The 22,478-nt window shown below is 29.3% G+C and overlaps 2 protein-coding genes and 1 pseudogene across 2 annotated transcripts; all 3 read right to left on the bottom strand.

The window, feature by feature from the left end:
* Positions 1–2,019: 2,019 nt before the first annotated feature.
* On the bottom strand, positions 2,020–2,652 carry LOC149891172 (uncharacterized; annotated as a pseudogene).
* Positions 2,653–13,797: 11,145 nt separating this feature from the next.
* Positions 13,798–16,692, bottom strand: LOC145180278 (fibroblast growth factor 1-like). The gene is made up of 4 exons (XM_080055143.2): positions 16,462–16,692; positions 15,860–16,148; positions 15,019–15,122; positions 13,798–14,791 (listed from the first exon to the last, which is right to left on the bottom strand). Exons 1-4 carry the CDS (start codon positions 16,510–16,512, stop codon positions 14,564–14,566), a joined length of 672 nt encoding a protein of 223 aa, XP_079911269.2. The 5' UTR covers positions 16,513–16,692; the 3' UTR covers positions 13,798–14,563.
* Positions 16,693–21,160: 4,468 nt separating this feature from the next.
* Positions 21,161–21,718, bottom strand: LOC149891171 (uncharacterized). The gene has a single exon (XM_090082044.1). It carries the CDS (start codon positions 21,716–21,718, stop codon positions 21,161–21,163), a length of 558 nt encoding a protein of 185 aa, XP_089938170.1.
* Positions 21,719–22,478: the final 760 nt, after the last annotated feature.

The raw sequence follows: 22,478 nt of genomic DNA, 5'->3' as shown, positions 1-22,478 counted from the left end.
AAATTATTGAAAATATATATAAATATAAATATATTGAAATCTATTTCATTTTTCATTTAATCGATGTAATGATGCTATGCAACAAAAAGTTCAAGTTAAAACGACTTTTGATTTTTATTGGCAGTCTCAAATTGATTGCTTTAAATCAGCTTATGACATTTCGAAAGTCGCTATTATAATAGGTTTTAATAAGGACTTTCATTCAGAACGAAAATCTTTAATATAATAAATTTTTATAAGGACTTTGCATAAATGACGAAAATCTTCAATAGAATAAATTTTAAAGTTTCGATTATTGTTTTTTGTTCAGTAGAAAAGTCTTTAACATAAAAATCAAAACTGATATCTTCTTAGATTAGAGTCTTGGTTAATAATTAGTAAGGGTTTAATTGTTTCTTATTGAAAGTATTGAAAACTGTTTCGTTTTTTATTAAGTCGATGTAATGAGATTATTCAAAATGAGATTATTTGTATATATATATATATATATATATATATATATATATATATATATATATATATATATATATATATAAACATCACTTGATATAAAAGTCTCTTATATATATATATATATAAACGTCACTTGATAGCTTTAAATTTTCCGGAAAGAGTATTTCGTTCTGAATTTAATAGCATAAAATTCTGGTTTTAAATAATCGATTTTGTTTCAAGTTCCAAATCTTTAGAAATTAAGATCTGAAACTTTAAAAACAAAGATTTGAAACGACGTTATGTCAAACCATGGACGTTTAAGAAATGGACATGCAACTTATTACCAGTAACTTGCACGTCCATCTCTTACACGTCCAATTATATATCTATTAGCTGATTCAAAATTGTTGAATTCACGGCTTCGTTTCCTCTCCCATGTTTAGTATTTCTACAAACAGCTGAATTTTCACAGTCGGATCCATGCATTGATTGGCAATACGCAAAGGTTTCTTTAAACATTCCATCACTCGCTTTCCATCATGACACTCAATTTTTTCTGTCATCTTTGTTATTTACGCGTCCTGACCAAAACAAATGCGAACATACAGAGACATTGGTTAGTTAAGTAACGGTTTATTTAATTATATTTTTAAGAAAATTGTATTGTATTAAGTAATGGCTCAGCTAGCCAGCCCATAAGGTACCCAAGTGCGTCCCGGCCGGGCCGCAGGACGGGGCCCGTACGAGTAACCCAGACGGATCCCGCCGTTTTTTGTCCGTGGGATCCAGGCGGGACCCGTCCATAAGCATAACTGAATTAAACAAACAAGAGTATTTAAAATCAGATCCTGTGTGCTATTAGGCAAAATATATTTACAGGCTGGACACACCAGTATAATGTATACAGTGCTTGAAAAACAGATCACATTGTGTACTATTTTTTATAAATCATAACTTTGCCCATGGCAAACAGTTTGTAAACTCTTAACTGATGCTAGATCAAAATACATTGTTCACTGTTTAACATTTGTAACTGCATCATCAGGAACTTGTATTACATTATTGACTTCTGTTGCATTCTTCCTTTTCGGTTTTCGGCTCCCTTCCCCACGATCCCGTGAATTTCCAAACCACGTAGAAAGTTACTTCTCAAGCATCTCCTTGGTTGTGCTCTTAGTGGCAAAGTTTTGTTTAGCAGCACTTAAATACATATAAAACAATTATTTTGATGCCGCAGTATACATGTTAAATTATTATTATTTTTATCATTACACCATTTAGCAAGCATTACTTTTCTGGACTAAATGTTGTGATCTAAATAAATAACTCAAACTTAATATGTTGCTGTTAAATGTGGGCATACAAATTTGAAGTGAATACTTACTAAACAAAATCTGAAAGTGTTGCAGTGTTCAAAATTTAACTTTGCTTCGTTGGCCAATCAAGTTACACTGTCGCGCTTGCTTAGATGTTGTTAAATAGGCCATGTTTTGCTTGATAAATTGTGTCAAGCTGCCTCCACCATTACTGACAACTAGGAAAGATATTGCTACCTTCAAGTTTTACAATCGAACCAAGTATTGGTTACAGAGAAATGTTTGAGCTGTTAAATAAAGGAATACCATCAATATTTATGTGAATTTTAAGCTGTGTAATATCAGATGAAATTGAAGATTTATTTAAGAGCAAAGATAACCAGCTTTTTAATCCTGTATAAAAATATTCACCACCAGCAACAGAAGCAATAATAATGTTTCGATCAGTTCTAGCATCTTTAGGCGAACCTAAATTTGATTTTTCCAAATTCTAAAGCAAATTATTTATAACACTATGAGATATGTTAAGTGCAATCGTCCATTGCTTTTATTCATCTGATACACTTTCATTCACTTTTGTTACGCAATTGTTACCATCAATATCATCACTGTCTAAATCATCATGCAAACAAGCTTTCCATTCCATGTTATCACTAGATTCTTCAAAACTAATCATAGAGTTAGTAAAAGGTAAATTTATATTGTCATCCGACCAGCATTAATTTTCGGGAATTTTAGGAGAAGACTCGTGTAACAAAGTATTTTTGACAATTGGACATGATTTAGAAGAATTAAACACTAAAATATTATTCACCAATTCGGATTCATTGCATTATACTTCTTTCACAATTCTTGCTATTTCAGCAGCAATTTTTCTACGTTTAATTCTGTCTGAACTCATAGTAAGGTTACTTACATCTTCGTAATTTTACAAAATGTTTTTCTGTTATTTAACAAAATTAATTAATTAACAAACAATAAATAGATTATAATATAATAACAAATAATATAAAAAAATTATATGGGTAATAAAATCTTATTAGGTTATAAATATTCCCCAATTATCAAAATAGTTTTATTATAAACTAAATGAAGATAGATTTTATAAATTATATGCGGTAAAAATTATTAACAACGTATATGTTGCTTTCTCGCGGCAAAAACCAACTCAAATATGTCCATAAAAATACAGCTCAAAGTATGTTTATGGATTTTAAGGAAACTGCGCAAAGTCCACTCAGTGTAATTGTTTTCGCGCGTAGCGTAATTACAGTATGTCAGACAACTCAAAATAAGTGTTTTCAACTTAATGTTTTTTAACAGCATTGTCTATAAAGTATTGAATTTCTTGAATTGTAAAATGTTGCGTAGTAGGAGGTTCCGTAACATCTGGAGCAGTGAGGTCTATCAACTCATACCAGTGATTGGCATTAAGATTTATTACAGGAATTTTTTTCAATTCATTTTGAAAATTGCTCAAGTTCATTCTGTAAATATAAAATTGTGATCAATACTGCGTTATGATTGTGTTTAAAATTATAATAAGATAATTTTTTTTAGTTACTAAGTCAAATAAATAACTTAAAAAGATACCTTTGTCTAAGAGTCAGTATTGATTGAAAACCATCATTTCGGATCTTGTTATCATCATCTTTGATCATAGCACAGAGAATGTTTTCAGGTCTTAGGCAGAATGCGTTATTTTTAATGTTCTGCTTCACAATATATACCACATCATTAAATGTGAGAATATTTAGCCGTACGATAGCAGAAAAAAGAAGACAAAGAGAGTCCTGCAGCTTGAATGATGTCCTTATTTAAACCATGCTGGAGCATAAACTTGAACAATAAAGTAGACTAGTTTTTTTAAATACTGGCTTGGTTGGTTGTCTCTTACATATAAACAGAGAATGTGAATAGCTAGAGTTAACCACCTTGCATGGTTAAGTGAACTAATTTTATAAGCAGCACATTTATCAGCAACTTTACCAAACCCTACTCCTTTGCAATTTTCAAATAAAAGTCTTTGATCACTACTAAGGTTTTTTAGTACTTCTTTTGGAATATAACCATCAACTATAGGATTTGTGACAGGTTCAAACAAAACTTGATGTGAATCCTGAATATTTTCATCACATCTTTTGCCAAGAAGGCCACTAAAGCTTCCTGGTCCAGTTGTTACACCATCTAGTTTTTTAAAAAGAGCTCTTACAGGATGTTCGTTTTAATGTAGCGCGCACCTAATGAGGTGCAGTTTTCGTCTTAACAACTCTTCAAGTCTTACCACTAAACCACTTATTGGGCCAGTATTTGTAGCAGTATTATCAAGAAGAACTGCCTGAATACTTTTAACACTGTTAAATTCTTGTAAAACACTGAACGTCTCTTTTGCAAGTACTAAACCAGTTGCGCCAATAATAGGAATTGTTCTATGAGTTAAATAGGTTCCAGTAGATTTTCCATCGTCATTAGTAAATGTGAAGTGATGTTCAAGTTCAATAGATTTTTTGAGGAATTCCCCTTCAGGTGAGTTTATTATGCAAGAAGTTCGAGTGGTTTGATCAAGTTTGCTATCGACACCAAGACAAATTCACTGTTTGTTTTTTTTTCTAGATCTTTACCTTCACTAACTATCTTTACTTGTGCTTTAGCCCTATATAATTTGCACTTGTCAATCAAGATGTGATTGATACCAACATCTTTTCTCAAAATATGTTTAATGTCATGTAGTAAAGCATTTGCAAGAGCTGCACCTAAATTTGTCGAACACTCATTTCTGACTAATTCCGTAGCAAACCTGGTAAGTTTAAATAAGTTTTAGTCTCCAAGAAATTTCTTTATCGGTTGCCATTCAGCTTCTTCCTGAAAAATGTTGCAGCATACAAAGTTTGCGTGTGCTTAAAATATATCAATAAAGTCACAATAAAATTACCTCAGTTTCAGTTGAACAGCTAGTTTTTTCAGATGACATTGTTTGTTGTATGAGAGATTCTGCTTTATTAACTACCCTTTGAGATAGTTGTTGTCGCTCATTATCAATTCTCTTGTTTCTTTTGAAAGCTACTTTATCAACTGAACAAAGCTGATAAGCTCCTTTTGGACCAGTTTTCTGCCTCTGATCTCGAAGATAAACATTATCTTCAAGAGGCACTTTTGCGTTTTGAGGGCAAATACATATAATATGTTCTTCTGAGTTATTTGCTTTATTGCATGATACTTTTCTATCACTGCAAGGTAGCATATCCAATGAGCAAGAACAAGCAGAAATATTGAAAAAGCTTATCCAAATTTGCATCAAGATTTCGTTTGATACTCGCTCTACCATGCTTAATATTTTTTACTAGAATGAGAAGATCCTTTACCTTTCTAGCAACAGATTTGTCAGTTATTAGAGGTAGATTAGGATTTACTGCAGCCCAAATTGATTTAAATTATTTTTAATTTGCTCAGTAACTTTTATGATATCTGCAGTTGGCTTTACATGAATAAGATAGTAGAAGTATTGAATAACCTGCCTGTAGGTACTTCACTCCATTATTAATAACTCACATGGGCTACCACCATACTTCTTTCCACTTGTTTTTTGTGTTATAGGTGTAACTATAATTTTCGGTATTTTTTTATTGCTGATAATATTTGTAATTATTGTTGCAGTTTTTATTTAATATTTTACATTTATCTGTTTATTCATTTAACAGATGCGATAAATTTGATTGGCTGCTATAACTTAACAAATATTTTTATTGGTTGCATTATATACTCAAAACGAATTATTTTGAAACGAGATACTTATTTGGAATTTAAAATTTCAAAGATTGAAATTTCAAATATTTTAGAAACTTACAAATTTAGGACATAATTGAAAACTTTAAATACAAATCCGTAAGCCATTTTTAATACAGTATTCCTGAAATTCGGTGGAGTTGTTGTTATACCCTAGTTACAGTAACTGCAACATTACTGAATTTGATATTTGAAAAAAATGTTAAAATGGACCTACCCTAATATATATATATATATATATATATATATATATATATATATATATATATATATATATATATATATTAACAGCACATTGGGAAAAAAATCTTGTAACATTTCTTGCAGCAACGTTTCTTACTATAGTATTATTCAACTTATATCTCCTCCAAAAAAAGGATGGGAATTTGCAACTTTTGTAGCCCGATTCTTTTGGATTAGACTACAAAGGCCCGCAGTAAGATCTTCTCGGTTTTTTACAGCGTCTTCAATTTTCACACTTGATGTTTTGAAGAAAATGTTGACTTGAAAATACAACTTCATTATTTCTTCTAACCAAATGAAAAATGAAAAATATCTGGTGAGCGGTTTGATTTAGTAGAAAACCTTACAGGTGCTAAAAAAATATGTTATCAAAATTATTCTTTTGAAATCAGACATTTAATTGAGTATACAGTGTCTTTCAAAAGTATAAGGTCAGTTAAATTTTTTTTTACCGGCTGTTTAATTATATCTTAATCAATTTTTTAAATGATAAGTAGTTAAAAACTTTTTTAATTTCTGAGATAATTAATCAATTAGCTTCCCAATGATATAACACTTATCAGTTCTATTTATCCAGAGTAATTTAATAGAAAATTAAAGCAACCCTATTAATTACTCATTACAAATGTGTTAAAATTAGAAGTTCAATTAATTTAAATTTATTAATTCTTAAATTATTTATACGGGAATCCTGAAGTCTTTAATCGTTTAGACTAATATAAATTATAAGTAAATTCGAAAAGAAAATCAATTTCTAACCAGTATTTCAAGAAATATTTTAATTGGTAAATTCTTAGCACACGAGAAACAGAAAAATGGGCAGAAAATCAATATCAAAAGATGTCATATGGCAAATATTCACTCTATCCAAAGATTACACAAAAAGTCAACAAAAACAAATAAGATTTTATCCTGTTTCACTATGCTGAACAACGCTGAAAAATTACAAACTTTTGAACGACGTAACACATTCGCCAAGGGTTAGCCATCAAAACTTATTTCTAGGGATTAAAGCTTCTTGTATTGAAGGGAAGGAAAGATTTTAAAATTAGCTACCGAACTGTCAGCCGAGTGTGAATGAAGATAAAAAAATTAGCTTCAGGGGAATATAAGGAAATATTTTGTGAACCAAGAGTATAAGGCGGTGACGGATCGATAGGTATAAGGGGGTGAATTTATCATAAGGGAATCGGATTTCAAAATACTTTTACAGGGAGAATTAATTAGTATAATTACAAAGAGACCTTGAAAAATTTTTGGAAGGCATAAAGATTGGATTTTCCAACAGGACGAAGCAGCAGCATATCGACTCGATGAAAGAGCGGTTTAAAAGATAACATATTGCTCTTTTACCCTGGCCAGCATGATCACCAGATCTGAACCCCATCAAAAATATTTGGTCATGGATGGACAAAAAATTATCAAAAGAGAACGTAGAAAGCGCTGCAGAATTGAAACTTACACTGGAAAAATTTTGGAACGAAATTCCAAAGGAATTATGTCTGCATCTGATTTTATCTATGCCAAAACTTATTCGAGCCTGCGTAAAAGCACATGAGGGTCATGCAAAATACTTAATTAAAGCGTAACCATATCGTTTTGATACATTTTTTTATTATAGTTTTTTTGACCTAGTTTTCTTTTATCATTGATTTTGTCATTGAAATCCATGATATATACTTATTGATACGTTATGTATACCTAATTAATGAATCTTTTGATAATGAAGATTTTCTTTATCAAGGTTCGTAATCAAAAGCGAGGTCTCTATTGTAAACTTTACCATTCACTCTTACGAGCCTCAAAAAAAGGATTTTAATATTCGAAATTAGTAAATTTGGAAGATCACGATTAACCGCTCAAATTTTTTTAAGATAATGTTGTAGAGGATACAATAATTGTAATAAAACTATTTATAAATAATATAATTTTTAAAATATAATTGATAAAATATTGTGCTTTTGTCAGATATAATGTTTATTAGAGTGATGACTTTTTCCGTTTTATTATTATGTTTAAATGGCCATAAAGCATGAGGTTTTTTTTACATGCAAGAAATATTTGTACTCTGGGCCCAATTGAATTTCTCTTCAATAACATACGAGTCAACTGCTAGGAAAGTGAAAAAAATCTTGTTTCAAATTATCAGAAAGAAACATTTAAAAACCCAATACGAAAAAAAAAGAGTTGCAAAAAAAACTTAAAACAACAAATGAGAACGGAAATCGGATAAGTATTCCAGCAAGCACAAAACGTTGAAACAACATTGAAACAACGTTGAAATAACGTCGATTGACGTTGATCAACGTTATTTTAACGTTGTTTCAACGTTGTGTGCTTGCTGGGATGGAAATTCAGAAGTTTTGTAAGCTACAAATAGAAATCCATAGGTAAGTGGGTTTAATTGACAAACCAAACTAAAGAAGTTTATTCACCTAAAAAATTAGAAAAAAGACTGAAACTATTCTCGTGGAAAAATAAGGTGATGATACGAAAAACAGAAGAAATTGCAAGTACTTTGGGCTCACAAACAGATAATGATTACAGTTTCCCATTATAATTAAGAAAAAAAAGAAATAATTAACCTTTTGTTGTTGCTGTTTCAATGGTAAAAAAAAAGTGAATTAAGCACACATCAAGCTAAGAAAGTGTGTTAACAGTTATCAAAACAAGGTAGCTAAGATAACTCCAAATCAATCTGGTCTTTACAAAGTTGTTCGGAGAGAAGCAGATTTAATAAAAGAACATTTTAAAAACACTTTGAAAGAAAGGTTCTGCACCCTTCATTTTGATAGCAAAAGAGTTGATGGAAAATACAAGACGTATTTCTAAAAAACAATGAAGAAGAAATCAAATTAGGAGCTTTGTTATTGCCAAATGGTAAAGCCAGGGCTGTGGAGTCGGAGTCGGAGTCGTGGAGTCGGAGTCGGAGCTCATTTTGGCTGGAGTTGGAGTCGGAGTTGGAGCTCATTTTGGCTGGAGTTGGAGTCGGAGTCGGAAAAATTGTACCAACTCAGACTCTGGTTTAAAAAAAATCTTTCAAAGTTTCATAATTTTCATAAGGATTTTATAGATGTTACAAAACTACAAGTCCCAGGACGGTCTGAAAGCTGTAGGATATCCAGACAAAATGGGAATTGTAGTTTGCAACAACTGGAGGACAAGGAGTTTTACATGTTATTTTTAGGCCTTTAAAACAGTGATGAGAAATAGGATATTTTGCTGCTTATCACTGAGAATCATATATCACCTCCCTTGCGCTCTCCTCTACCTTCCCTTAAACTATATAACTTCATGATCCCCTAACTCCCGACTTAAATTGTCTGGCACTGTGCTACATATTCTTAGTAGAAAGCTAGGCGAGCCACCACCAAGCACCAAAGAGTTGCTCCACAAACAGAAAGACTGTAAGTATTTAATTAACTTTGTTTCTCTGGAGAGAGAGAATATTAGAAAGTTAGTGATTGAAGAAGCTGTTAAACAAAAAGAAGAACTTAATGAATGTCTCAAGGGACGCTTTGTGTTTCTTAACAGAGTGAACTATTTTGCAATCAATGTTTAATTCTTTTTTGAAAAAAATGAAGCAGTTACCAAGACATTGGCAGTAAAAGACGCCAAAACTAATCACAACAGCGAATTTCTCCAGGTCTTAGTAGAAAAGATTCTTAAATAATATGAACTTAAAGAAGAACAAGTTCTTTCATGTTTGAAATATTGTCCAACTGACAATATTTCAAACATGATTTTGACAAATTCATAATGTTATTAGCGACTGCATAAGAGTTTATTGCATAACAAGAGTTCAGAAAAGTTGTTTGTTCAGAAATTGTTTTCTTATAAATATTGTTTAAAGCACTAAGTGGTTGGATTATTTGTATCAGTGATGAAATAGCCAATGTTAACATTTTACTACAGTTATTTGTTGTTACAAACAAATAACTGTAGTGAAACAAACAACTATTTGTTGTTACAAATTGGTTACTTATGAAGGAGTCGGAGTCGGAGTCGGAGTCGGGAGTCGGAGTCGGTCCATGATAAAATCAAGGAGTCGGAGTCGGAGTCCGAACAGCAGCTTACCGACTCCACAGCCCTGGGTAAAGCCAAAATTATCTTAAATGGTATTGTTTATTTGTTTAATGACTTTGATTTTGGTTTTTTGTTTTTATTTGGCTGTCAGCAGAGTAATCATTTATGATACAACTAGAATTTTATAATATACTGGTTGTCAGCACCTTATGCTTGATCTAGTTTTGAGACATGTAATGGATTCTATTTTAGGAAGTAAACCTAAATCTCCGAGCTTTAATTGTTTCTTTATTGAAGAATAAATGATGCAAATCAGTTGGTAGATAAAAGTTAGCAACCTTTAACTGAGATTTCTATTCCACCCAAAAAAAAAAAAAAATTCGATTTTACCACGTGAATGGATAAAGAATTAAACAATTATACGGTCGAATTTTTTTATTTCTAACTTTTGTGAACGGAGAGTACTTATGCAGTTTTTAAGCATTTAACAGTTTATTGTTACAGCGCAACATACTAAATTACAAATAAGTAAAAGGTAAACCTGCAAACTGCTAAATAGCTTCTGATAATCATCTGCATTGTACTTTTTGTCAGTAAGCTAATTGTCTGAATATGAATAAGAGATGAAAAAAATTACAAATATCAAGTAGTGAGTCTCTTCTCTCTGGTAAAAGTATGAATGCCAAAAGAGCTGGCATTGCTTGAGAATTCCATCATGCATTATTTATATTTGGCATTATCTGGAATTTCATTTTGGGAAATATTCCAGATTTTTCAAAATAGCAGAAAACCCGAGTTAAATAAAATAGAAATTTCATCTCGTTACGCCATCCTGCAGCTTCAGCAATCACTTCTCTACCATTCTTGAAATTCATCATGAGCTCATTGTAAGTCTTTGTAACTGAATGACGATCCCATCCCTTCTTCTAGTGTTTAGATTTGTAGTGTCTGCAACAATTATTTTTATAGTCATCAATAAATTCTATTCATCAAGAATAGATGTTATGCCTTTGACAACAGTATCTGCTTTTACGTTTTGTAAATCTAGTGCTTGTAACTTCTCTTTATTTATTCTTCGAATCTAAATCTAGATATTCTTTGTGACAAAATTGTAGGTAGACACCGTAAACGGTGTCTACCTACAATTTTGATCAATTTTCTATTTTTGTACCAAGATTCCAGATATGTACATGCTGAATGAACTATTAGCTGAGCGCTGTGAGTAAACACAGCATAGGGGTTCCTTCTTGGATTATTTAATGCATAAATGAAATTAGTGTATATATAACTTAATAAGAATATTAAGAATATTATTGGCTTTTTTCATTTGTGTACGATCAAAAAACATAAATTTTTTTTATATTAGATTTTATTCTTTGTAATATTCTAGCTCTCAATAATTGAGTCAATTGTTTTGACTTGTTATTTAAAACGACTTTAAAAGTTATTAAGGGAAGTTTTTGATAACATACACTATGTGTGTTATCAAAAAAGTGTATGATACATTAAAGTTTATATCTTTAAATGTTAATAAATATCTATTAAAGTTTAGGGATAATCATAGTTTAAGTTATAAACGCATGTAAAAACACCTTTTTATGAAAAAAAAATTTTCATAACGTTTAGTGTAACTAATTTTTCAATATAGAAATATTTAAATCATCTGCTATACTTTCTTTTACCTATGTTATATAAAACACTGTTATACTGTTATATATTATGGTTACAGCTATAAAGAAATTAAATAGCTTTATCACAACGCCAAGAGTTGCAAGTTGGTAAGCAATTATCATTTTAGACCTAATAACTATTTCTTTGGTCTAAAATGGCAATTGCTAATCAACTTTACACCATAGTCAAGTTGGTTAGCAATTGTCAAAAAATACTTTTTCTACTATTAACCACTATTAAACGAACTAAATTTAAACAAATTAAAATTAAAATTTATACTTTGATTTACTTAGAATTGCTATTTCATTTTATCATATTTATTCAAAAAAACAAAAAAACAGAAAAGTTAATATTCGAAAAGTTATTGTAAGAATATGTTTTGTTAAAGAAAAAAACATATTTGTATTTGCAATTTATGTAAATACGTAATATTCCGTTATTTTTAAGAAAAAAAGATATCATGTTTAATCAAAAGAATAGGTTTTTGTTTAAAACTTATATATTTATCAATACACGAACATAAGATTTAAAACTTTATTGTTATCAGTTTCTTAATTTTCATATAAGCGTTTTTTAATTCCGCCGCCATCTTGAATGGCCATAACTGGCTTCAAAAAGTTTTCCATAAACGCTATCCAGTCATATTTCGAGGTCAGTGACAAAACGTATAGATATAAAATGTAGATTTATCTAAATTAACATTTTCTACAATATTTTTTGCTTGCAACATTTTAATACGAATTTAAAAGATACTCATCAAGTAGGTGGGAAATTAGGGCAGATAAGAAAAGTTTAAAAGTTAATCTCCCTGTTTGATTAAATTCCAAAGCAGAAAAATATGAATTAATGATGAGATTATTACGCAACGTTAAAAGGTTAATTCAAACGCCGCCAACCGTAATATTTTTAAGAAGCATTACACTGCGGTAAGTTTTCCATTCAAAGCATTACATTTTAGACAAATTATTGGTGTATATTGTTTATATATAGTAACAACTTAAGAACTAATTAAGTTTTACTAGACGTTGTTTGTTCTGTCTGCACGTATTACAACACATATTTATATTTTTAAAGGTGTGTCATATCAAACTATTTATCCCAAACATTTAATTCAAAGTATAACGCGAACAAAAGTAACTGATTGAAATGAAATTATAGTCTTATATCATTCAAAAATTATATTACACCGGAGTGTTTCTAAGTGTTGTTATCGGAATCGAAGTTTTTTTTCTAATGAACAGTAAAGACCTTTATTTTTTTCTTAAAATTTTATTTTTTGCTTTACAAAACTAAAATTTTAGGGGCTAAAACTTGAATTAATTAATGAAAGATACAGAAAAAAAAATGTCTTGAATAGTTTTGTTATTTATTAGTAAAAAATTAATCATTTATTAGTGCATTTTTACATAGAAAAGTAAATGTTTTTGAGATAAGACAAAGTTGCATGCCAATTTTGGTGCCCAGAACATTCTTGATCTAATATATTAAAGCTTACGTAAAACATCTGTAATTTCACTTAAAAGATGTGATAACATCTATACTTATCTGGAATATATATGTAATCAAACATAAAATGAATTTTTTTTATTACTTTGTTCTGTTTTTCACGTAACTGATGTTTATGTTTAAAAAAATCTTTATAGTTTTTGTGGAAGTTATTTGCACCGTTTAATTAATTTCAACTACACCTAAAAACGAAGCCACAAAATAGCAATAAATAGATGATTGGTTAATTACAAATGATAAAAGGAATATACTAAAAGTAAGAGAATTAAAAAGGTACACGTCACAATAACTTTGTTGAAAAGCCCTTTAAGCGTCAGAGTGACTGCTTTTGATTTGTTTACTCTATTTTTGACTCTGTTTATAAAAACTACAGTATGAACGAATTATTTTTCTTTTAGCGCCTGTAATTGCTGAAATATTAATTTTAGAGAAGCTTAACATTAAATGCATTCACAAATGAAATGACATCACCAATAAAGGACCATTCAATAGAGCCGTATTTTAGAAAACTCGTCAACAAACTAATACTTAAAGAAATTTTTGTGTCGGCGAAGAAGTGTAAACAAAAGTTACAACTCATACAACAACTAGGAGATCAATACCAACAACAACAAGAACAAGAACAAAAAAATATTTGTAATTCAAGAAATAAATTTGAAAAATTTTTTTAATATGAAAATGCAGAAAGGTAGGAAAGCAAAATAGATGAAAAAGTTGATGTAAAAGTGTTATCAAAGATTTTTTTCTTTCTCGCCAAATTTTTTTGCCATCATCAGCATAATTTTCAATTATTTCCCTTTAAAATAGTTGATTAAAAAACATGACCATATTTATTAACCATATCTAGTAAATATATATAAATATATATATAAATATATACAAAAGCTTAAAAATTTACATGCACAATGAATTTTTATTCCAAAATTGTTATTGTTCATGTAAGATACTTTTATAAAAACTCATTGCACCAAATTATAAAAATAGTTTAGACAGCTATTAAATATACAAAGGCGAGACCAAATAAAATAACAAAAACTCTACAAGAGTGAATTGTCTTTTAACCAAAGATGTAGAAAAATTTCAAGTTCCAAGTTTTAACATTTTGCTGTTATTATTTTAAAAAATGCTTCGTTGTGGCTTGAAGTTCTTGCAACAATACCAAAATATCTCAGATCTTTTAAATAATCTGAGAAAGTCGCATAACTTGATGTGACTACACACGGTTCTTTACATTTACCTCTGTTATATTAGTTCAAAAAATCTTAATGTCAAAAGCAATAACCAAAACATAAGTATAAAACCAAGTAACTGATATTTGATGGCGGTGGTGATGATTGATGATGATGATGATGATGATGATGATGATGATGATGATGATGATGATGATGATGATGATGATGATGATGATGATGATGATGATGATGATGATGATGATGATGATGATGATGATGATGATGATGATGATGATGATGATGATGATGATGATGATGATGATGATGATGATGATGATGATGATGATGATGATGATGATGATGATAAGTAATTGGTAAGTCTAACATTTTTAGCTTTAGTGGCTTGATTTTTTAATTTCGAATGCATTGCTGATCTATTCCAGCAACCTTTGGTAGTAGTTCAAACTGTGACGAAAATTGTGAAGGTATTGAATGGTAAGACTTACGAACTTTCCCGTTTTTCCTCAAACTTATATATAAATCATAATATTCATTGACGTAATATTTTGCAGATGCAAATGTTGCATAATCGTCTTTTTCCAGATGGTAATAGAATAAGCATTCTTCCGTCTTTATTGGCTAAATTATAGACATAACGGTAAAATTAAATACGTAGCAGTAAAGCAATATGGGTTTTTTAAATAAACAATTTATTGCTGATGGAAAGCGGTAAGTTAAGTAAGTTGATAAAGAAGTTTAAATTGATGAATTGCAATTAAATTTCTCATAAAGATAGTGTAAGTAATTTAAAAATTTATTTCGATATTTTTACATTGACAGTTGAAAACAAAGAGTAAAAGACACACCGACGTCCGCAATTTTCCTTTCTTATCCATTGAAATATAACTGTTTGATTTTACGTGTCTCAGCATAACGAAACCTTTTCCATACGTCTCTATTTGAAATAAACCTGGAGAAAAAAGAGGAATATTCAATTTTAGCATTTATTATTTTTTTTATCGTAATATTTATTTTAATTTAATTTTCAAAACCAGTTTTATAAAATTTATATTTAATTCAATACTTCTAAAAAAATCACATGAAGTTTTTTAAATAATTGAATACACTTTTATCATTAATACAAGAATGGTAATGAATCACATAAGTCTTCCAGTGGATATGATTAGATTGTGCATACTCTCATAGAAACGGTACTATGAATCCGCAAACTAAATTAGATTTAATTTTATTATCATAACCTCTCACAAATAAATATTTCAGAAAAAGGATTTTTCAAAGATAAAAGATTGTGACGTATTTCGAGGTTATCAGTTCTCTTTTGTCAACAACAATAAAAGAATTTGATGGAGCAATAAAAGATAAAAGTATTTTACAAAAACACGATATAAATAATTTTTCACTCGTTTTTTTGGAAATAAAGTTGTCATGCTATTTTATACAAATTATTTAATATCACAAACAAATATCAATTAAAAGGCAAAAAAGTATATATCAAATAAACGTCGAATAAAAATTGAATAAGTATCGAACAAAATTTGAATAAATTTGGAATAGATTTTAAATTATCTTTGAATCGAATATTGAATAAGTAGCATATAAATATAAAATAAATATTTCACAAATTTTGAATGATTAACGTAAAATATATCAGATAAGTCTCATATTAAGTCTGCTATTTTAATTTACCTGTATCATTTGGCATGAAATTTTTAAACACCATTCCGACTACTTCATCGTCCTTGACTTCAATGTAAAAGCCATTTCTACAATATAAAAGCGAAAGTTTGCAGTTTCCCCAGTTGCTAAAGGAGAGACTCACTTCTTTTGTAAGGATGGGTTTATTAAGTTTCTCATTGCGCTGTGGTATTTTTTTTATTGCGCTCCATTCCTTTTTTAATTCAGATTCTTTCGACTCTTCTTTCTTCAAAGTGCTTTCTGATGGTCTGGATGCAATATTCGTTATGCAAATTAAGACCTAAATCATGGAAGTTCTTTTTTAGTAATTTTTAAATTTTCTTTCTAAAATTATTTTAAATATTCTTGAGTGAAAAATTTTTCTTAATTCCATCATGGATTATAAATGGTTTTTGTTTTTTTATTCTTTGATTCCTTATCTCTTATCATTTATTTCAAAACTGTTTAATGACGAAATAGTTAATGTGCAAAGGGAAAACAGTGCAATTTATTTATAGGATATTTCAGGAAAAAAATTAATGTCAAGTGTCATAAAATCCCAATATGATAAATGATGAGCTGTTGTCTTGATGATCTGAAAAAATATTGCTTACCATCAAAATGCTGTAAAACTTCATATTTGTAGCCACTAAAAGTTTTTGCATTTTTCCATGAAAGAGCAGCAAACTTTGCAAGTACTTTGTTTAAGCATTTCTATCAGCGTTATACAGCAGTGCTAATATCGAGAAATCGGCGTTGTTTGTTATATTTTTTTATTCTGTTAATCCTTAAGATGTTGAGTATTCTTCATTTGTATAAAAAGGTTATAAATTCCTGCAATAATGCACATTCACACAACGGATTTTTCTATATTACTTGATTTCCGATCATAGTAAATAGAATATCAGGGATCACAACTATGTCATTGAATAGTGGTATTTTGTTGCATGCTTTTTTATGGAGTAATGTAAGTGGCGTGATATCTCAGCAAGAGATCTTATATTGTTGCTTCTTAATGATAAATCATCTTTAAACAAATTGCTTTTATTACTAATTGACTCTTGTAATCAGATATGCAGCTGTTTATCTGCGCAATGCTGTAAGATGCATCAAGGCGTAAATCTTAAGGATTCAGTTTGAAAATTTCTTTGAAAATAGTTTTAAAAGAAAAACTGTTTAAAAAATGAAAGATTTAAATACTAAAACAAGCCACTCGCATCAATAACTCTCTTTTTCCACCATTTCCTAAAACTTATTTATAGATATAAAAACTCCTTATCTAAATGAGAGATAATTCTTTCAAGGAAAAAGCGACTATAAAACTAGAAATCTGTTGGGCAATAACGATTGACATTTATATTACGTTTGTTAACAAAATGGTTTAAGATATTTAACAACGCGAATTTGTAAACTTAGCTATACGTAGCTGCTACTTCTTGTTACGTGTCAGGCAAGTAGTTTTATGTTGTAATCGCAAGCAAAAAATTTATAATTGTTAATAAAAAATTTTACTTATCAAAAATTTTTTAATAATAATTATCCCACCAGCAATTATAACTTATTATCTATATTTAATAGTTAAATACTTTAAAGCATCAATATGTCTTGCCCTCCCTCTTTCTGAAAAGCTGTGAAATTGCAAATTAACATTAATTGAACTTACTTAACTACGAGAGTAAACAAAACGTTGGTAAGAAGAGAACAGTTTTTGATGTTTTCGAGCAAATTTTGATTTAGAACACAATTTGATGCTTAAGAAAAACTTCTTTTAAATTTTTAACTTATATTTACATAATGTAATTACAGTTTATATCTATCACAATTTGAAAATAATAACTGAATAATTCATTTAATATCGCATAAATAATTATGATTAGAAAATATGGAAAATTGAAATTTTTGATTTGATTGAAAGATGTAGAATGATTATATTTATAGCAGTATATACTTAAAGTATATTTAAAGTGTAAGAAAATTTGAAGATACATAATTACTTAAAATTTTAAGCGAATAGAAAATAGAAGTAAAAATATAATTTTTCTTTACTAATTAACGTTTATTCAGTCGTAAATTAAAAAAATCTTAACGTTGTTATAATGCAAATATCAGGAAAAGATGTCAGGAGACAACATCATTAAGGGAAAAATGTTTGATCAAGGTACAGCTTCTCAATTCCTGGCTAGAGTTTACTGTGTGACCCAATCCATTTATGGGTTCGTTTGCAAAATTCGAACCCAAAAATCGAATTTAAAAAACATCAGTTTTAAAACCGGAGTCCGAAACAAATTCTGTAGTGGTTCATAAAAATTTTACGGGAAGGGAAACTTTTTTTGGATGAAAGCAAAAATACATTTTTCTTTAAATTGGTCTTGAATTTTTTTACCTAATGCGAAATCAAACGCGCATTTGAAAAACTATTCACAAAACCAAATCGAAAATCAAAAAAAAAAAAAAAAAACAGGCTTTTAAATTTTACTCTAGGTGTACAAAGACGAACTTTTTCGAGTCAACGACTTTTAGTTTTTCGCGAAAATTTTTGCTTTCGCGAAAGAGTTCAAAATTCGCGAAAGTTTTTCATCACGGATGTACAGCTAAAGTATTTTTTTCTATAATTGATGACAGAATTAAAGGTATGTAGTTGAACTTAAATTGTTGAGTAATTTTGAAAAAAATTTATGAGCTTTTAAACGACTATGAATTCAAAAAAGATAAAATCAGTGGAATTTCATTATTTTATTAAAACCAATTCGAGTTGAGATAATTAAAAAGTAAATAGCGGTGATTAAAAACTAAGTGAGAAATAAAAATGTAAATATTGCCCTGTAGTAATTTTGTATATAAAAAAGGATGAAGAAAGCTTTTAGAGATTAGAAGCCGGCCAAAATTAGGAAACATTGAGAAGGACAATTCTAAAAGCGGAACAAAATATAATCCAAGAAGTCTTCAAAAAAATTTGTAATAAAATTATCGCAAAAGGAGTTTATAGATGCTTATGTAGATAGTGTCTATAAATCTACGACCATTCGCATGTCTAGAAGATTCTGAGTTTTAACAAAGTAAAGAATCTTTTCAAAAATTTTAACAAAGTAAAGAAAATTGGAGAGAAATTCGGAAAGCTATTAATTCTCCGTAATATGAAACACGAAACAAGAGAGAAGACTGGAAAGAGTATTTTTGGTGTTAAAGTTACAGCAGTGATCCAATTGAGGCGGGACCGGTTGAGATACAAACTCAACACCTTTTTAAAAAATGTAAACCATCTCATTTATTTTTATCAGAATAGTTAAAATATAAAAAAAGTAAATCATGTTAAAGAGCGCTATTTATGTAGCCTTAGAAAAAAATTAAAATCGTATAATAGTTCCGCTGTTGCCATTGTTATTCGTCAAAGGGTGCTGATAATGAATTAGTTACCATTTACTGGTAACTAATTATTATAGAACTGATTCCAAAGTTCTTAAAGTTACGTTTTTTCCTATTCATCATAGAATAGACATTTCTCTAATTCGATTGCGCAACTAATTTCTCAGCTTGAAAAAGAGGCCAGTAAGGACAAAAATGTAAACAAAATAGCTGCAAACAATTTAAAGGATAATTCTTAATAAATTACTTGTCCAATAAAAAATGAATGGATTTAATAGTGACTGCTTTAAAGATAAAAAAATTCAAAATCTAATATTAGATGATATAAATAGAGATCTGAAGATAGAATTAAATTCAAAAAAAGATGTATCGTTAAAAGAAGATATGTGCTGGGGAAAATCTCTTGAGTTTCTCCCAGTGTTCACCAGACGTGAAATTGATAATCATATGAACAAATGCGGTAAATTAAAAAGAAAAACTATAAAAAAACGTTAGAAAGAGGACTGAAATTTAAGCAAGAACGTTACATTTCTACAGACAGCTTATTTACAACACGAACACTCAAACACTTCATTGCAAAATGTACCTGTCGAGCAAGTATGAAAAAAATGATTCGTAAAATGCAAATATACATAAATCGCAAAAATAGTCAAGTTGATAAGGCTTCTTGCAGTTGCCCAGCTGGGTTAAGTGGTTATTGCAATCACATTATGGGTTTACTGTTAGAGTTGGCAGATTACTCATTAAATTCTTTTAAAGTTGTTCCTTCTGAAATCGCTTGCACAAGTACTTTAAGAAAATGGGGAGTGCCTGGTGAGAAACAGAAAAAAATATATCCTGTAATGAAAAACGTACTTCATGCTAACTTTATAAAAAGGGATTAACCCAACAGTATATGAGGCAAGATGTAACTTCAATTTTATAGACAACTTAAATGCTGTAATGAAGCTACAGAATAATTTTAAAAAAATTAATCCAAATATTGGCTATGCTCATATTATACCAAATAAAATTCTCATTGATTCAGAAATCACAAAATTTGGCATGCAGTGTTTAGGATCCCCACTTTCATATCAACTTTTACCAGTTGAACGAAATTTTATTGTTTTATCACACTTATGTCAAAATGTTGAATGCGAATCTGTTATAACTTCTAACCTTACCTTACCTAGTAAATTTTTAGATATACCTGATACATGGAATTATTCCCCAAAAGAAATGGAGTTTATGAAAAAAATAATTGTCTCACAAGAAGAAAGTATATCATTACAAAAAAAAAACTGTAAAACAAAGGCAATGTGCACAATGGTCTAAGGAGAGAAAATATAGAATAACATCATCAAATGCACATAAGATTTATATTAGGAAAAGTAACTTTGAATTTTTGATAAAACAACTTACAGAAGACATTAAAAAATCCAACAATGTTAAAGAAATGCTAAATCACAGTAATATTAATGAAGACATTGCAAAAGAAAAATTTTAAAATGTAATGCTTTATCGATTAAACCAAAATATCAAAATACTTGAGACTGGGTTATTAGTTCAACCATGCATCCCTTGGCTAGGTGCAAGTCCAGATGGACTTGTTTTAATTTATTCAAAGCCATGTTTAATTGAAATTAAGTGTCCTTACACAAAAAGAAATGAAAATCCTAATGATTTAGTTAAGGAAGAAACATTTTATATTGGTTCATTACCTACAGGAGAATTATTTCTAAAGAAGGATCACTTATTTGGCTATTATACACAAGTCCAAATGGCCCTGGGTTTATCTGGACTAACTCATTGTTTGTTCATAGTTTATGTTTATAAAGGAATTATTATTGTAAATGTTGATTTTGATGAATTTTATTTTTTAGATGTTATCGATAAGTTAAGCGATTTTTATAAAAAATATATTTTATCATTCTATGTTTCTCAGTAATAAATATTACATATCTTACATTTTTACTGTTTTATAAGAGGATCCATAAAGTTACACAATAAACAGCTTACAGTCCAAATTTGATTAATTGATCCATATAAAACAAGAGGTATTTCATTTCGTATTTGTTTATTTTTCTTAATTCGTTGTATGGCACATTCTACATGAATTCTTAAAGCTGCTATTGTTTGACTTTCTATAACCTCTTCATATGATAGCTGATCTCTCCCATTTAAAAAGGCTGGAATATTCAGTGTTACACCTAAAGGCTTAAGCAGATCATTAATTAAAAAACCCCTATCAGCCATTATAGAATCACCACTCTCCCATAGCTCTTTTTGCAAAAGTCCTGATTGCTTAACTATTTCAATATCAGAAATAGAGCCAACAAATAGTTCACTAACAAATGTTACTGCACCAGAAGGAGCAATTCCAACTAATCCTTTATAGGTTACGTGATGCTTATTATGTGAAAACAGACTTCTTTGAATCGTTAGGCTGGAAGATCTTTGACAAAGCAACTCAGTACAGTCAATAATAACTTTCGTTTGAGGATATGTCTCTTTAAAGCATTTTGGCATATTATGTTTAAGTTGATCTAAATTTGGCCAAATTGGTATAGCACCAAGTTTAAGATATATAAAATTTGACCATATAATAAGGTATCTTGAAACAGATCACTTCGAGAAAGAGTTTTAATCTGTTTACATTTTTGTCCTTACTGGCCTCTTTTTCAAGCTGAGAAATTAGTTGCGCAATCGAATTAGAGAAATGTCTATTGAAAAAAAGAAGCTTTCTTTTGTTTTCATGTTGTTGAATACTTTGTTTAACATTTGTGCGAGTGCATCATTGCAAGGGTTTCGAAAAAACATGGTTAATAGGGACTGGAATAAAGTACCAAAAGATGCCTGAATACTGCTATATATACCTAAATTTTTATAATATGTATGTATGTATGTATGTATGTATGTATGTATGTATGTATGTATGTATGTATGTATGTATGTATGTATGTATGTATGTATGTATGTATGTATGTATGTATGTACGTACGTACGTACGTATGTATGTATGTATGTATGTATGTATGTATGTATGTATGTATGTATGTATGTATGTATGTATGTATGTATGTATGTATGTATGTATGTATGTATGTATGTATGTATGTATGTATGTATGTATGTATGTATGTATGTATGTATGTATGTATGTATGTATGTATGTATGCATGAAAATAATTAGCTATCAAACTTGAGTCTTCAAATTTTTAATGATAAAGAGATAAACAGATAAACATGTATCATCCTTTTAAAATCCTGAATTTACCCCTACTGTCAG

This window comes from Hydra viridissima, unplaced genomic scaffold, assembly GCF_058129835.1.
Source record: "Hydra viridissima isolate aposymbiotic clone 2 unplaced genomic scaffold, HvirCarnegie_v1 scaffold_3, whole genome shotgun sequence".
In the NCBI taxonomy this organism is placed as follows: Eukaryota; Metazoa; Cnidaria; class Hydrozoa; order Anthoathecata; family Hydridae; genus Hydra; species Hydra viridissima.
The sequence above is the reverse complement of the archived record's forward strand: the minus strand, read 5'-3'. Positions and strand labels throughout refer to the sequence as shown.

What these genes read in the sequence shown, in the direction of transcription:
- LOC149891171 (XM_090082044.1), bottom strand. Translation starts at nt 21,718, where the DNA reads ATGCCAAAATGCTTTAAAGAGACATATCCTCAAACGAAAGTTATTATT.
- LOC145180278 (XM_080055143.2), bottom strand. Translation starts at nt 16,512, where the DNA reads ATGCAAAAACTTTTAGTGGCTACAAATATGAAGTTTTACAGCATTTTG. An exon ending in AGTTTTACAGCATTTTGATG is followed by an intron (nt 16,149 to 16,461) that starts GTAAGCAATATT and finishes TCCATGATTTAG; the next exon opens with GTCTTAATTTGCATAACGAA. An exon ending in TTTCATGCCAAATGATACAG is followed by an intron (nt 15,123 to 15,859) that starts GTAAATTAAAAT and finishes TTTTTTCTCCAG; the next exon opens with GTTTATTTCAAATAGAGACG.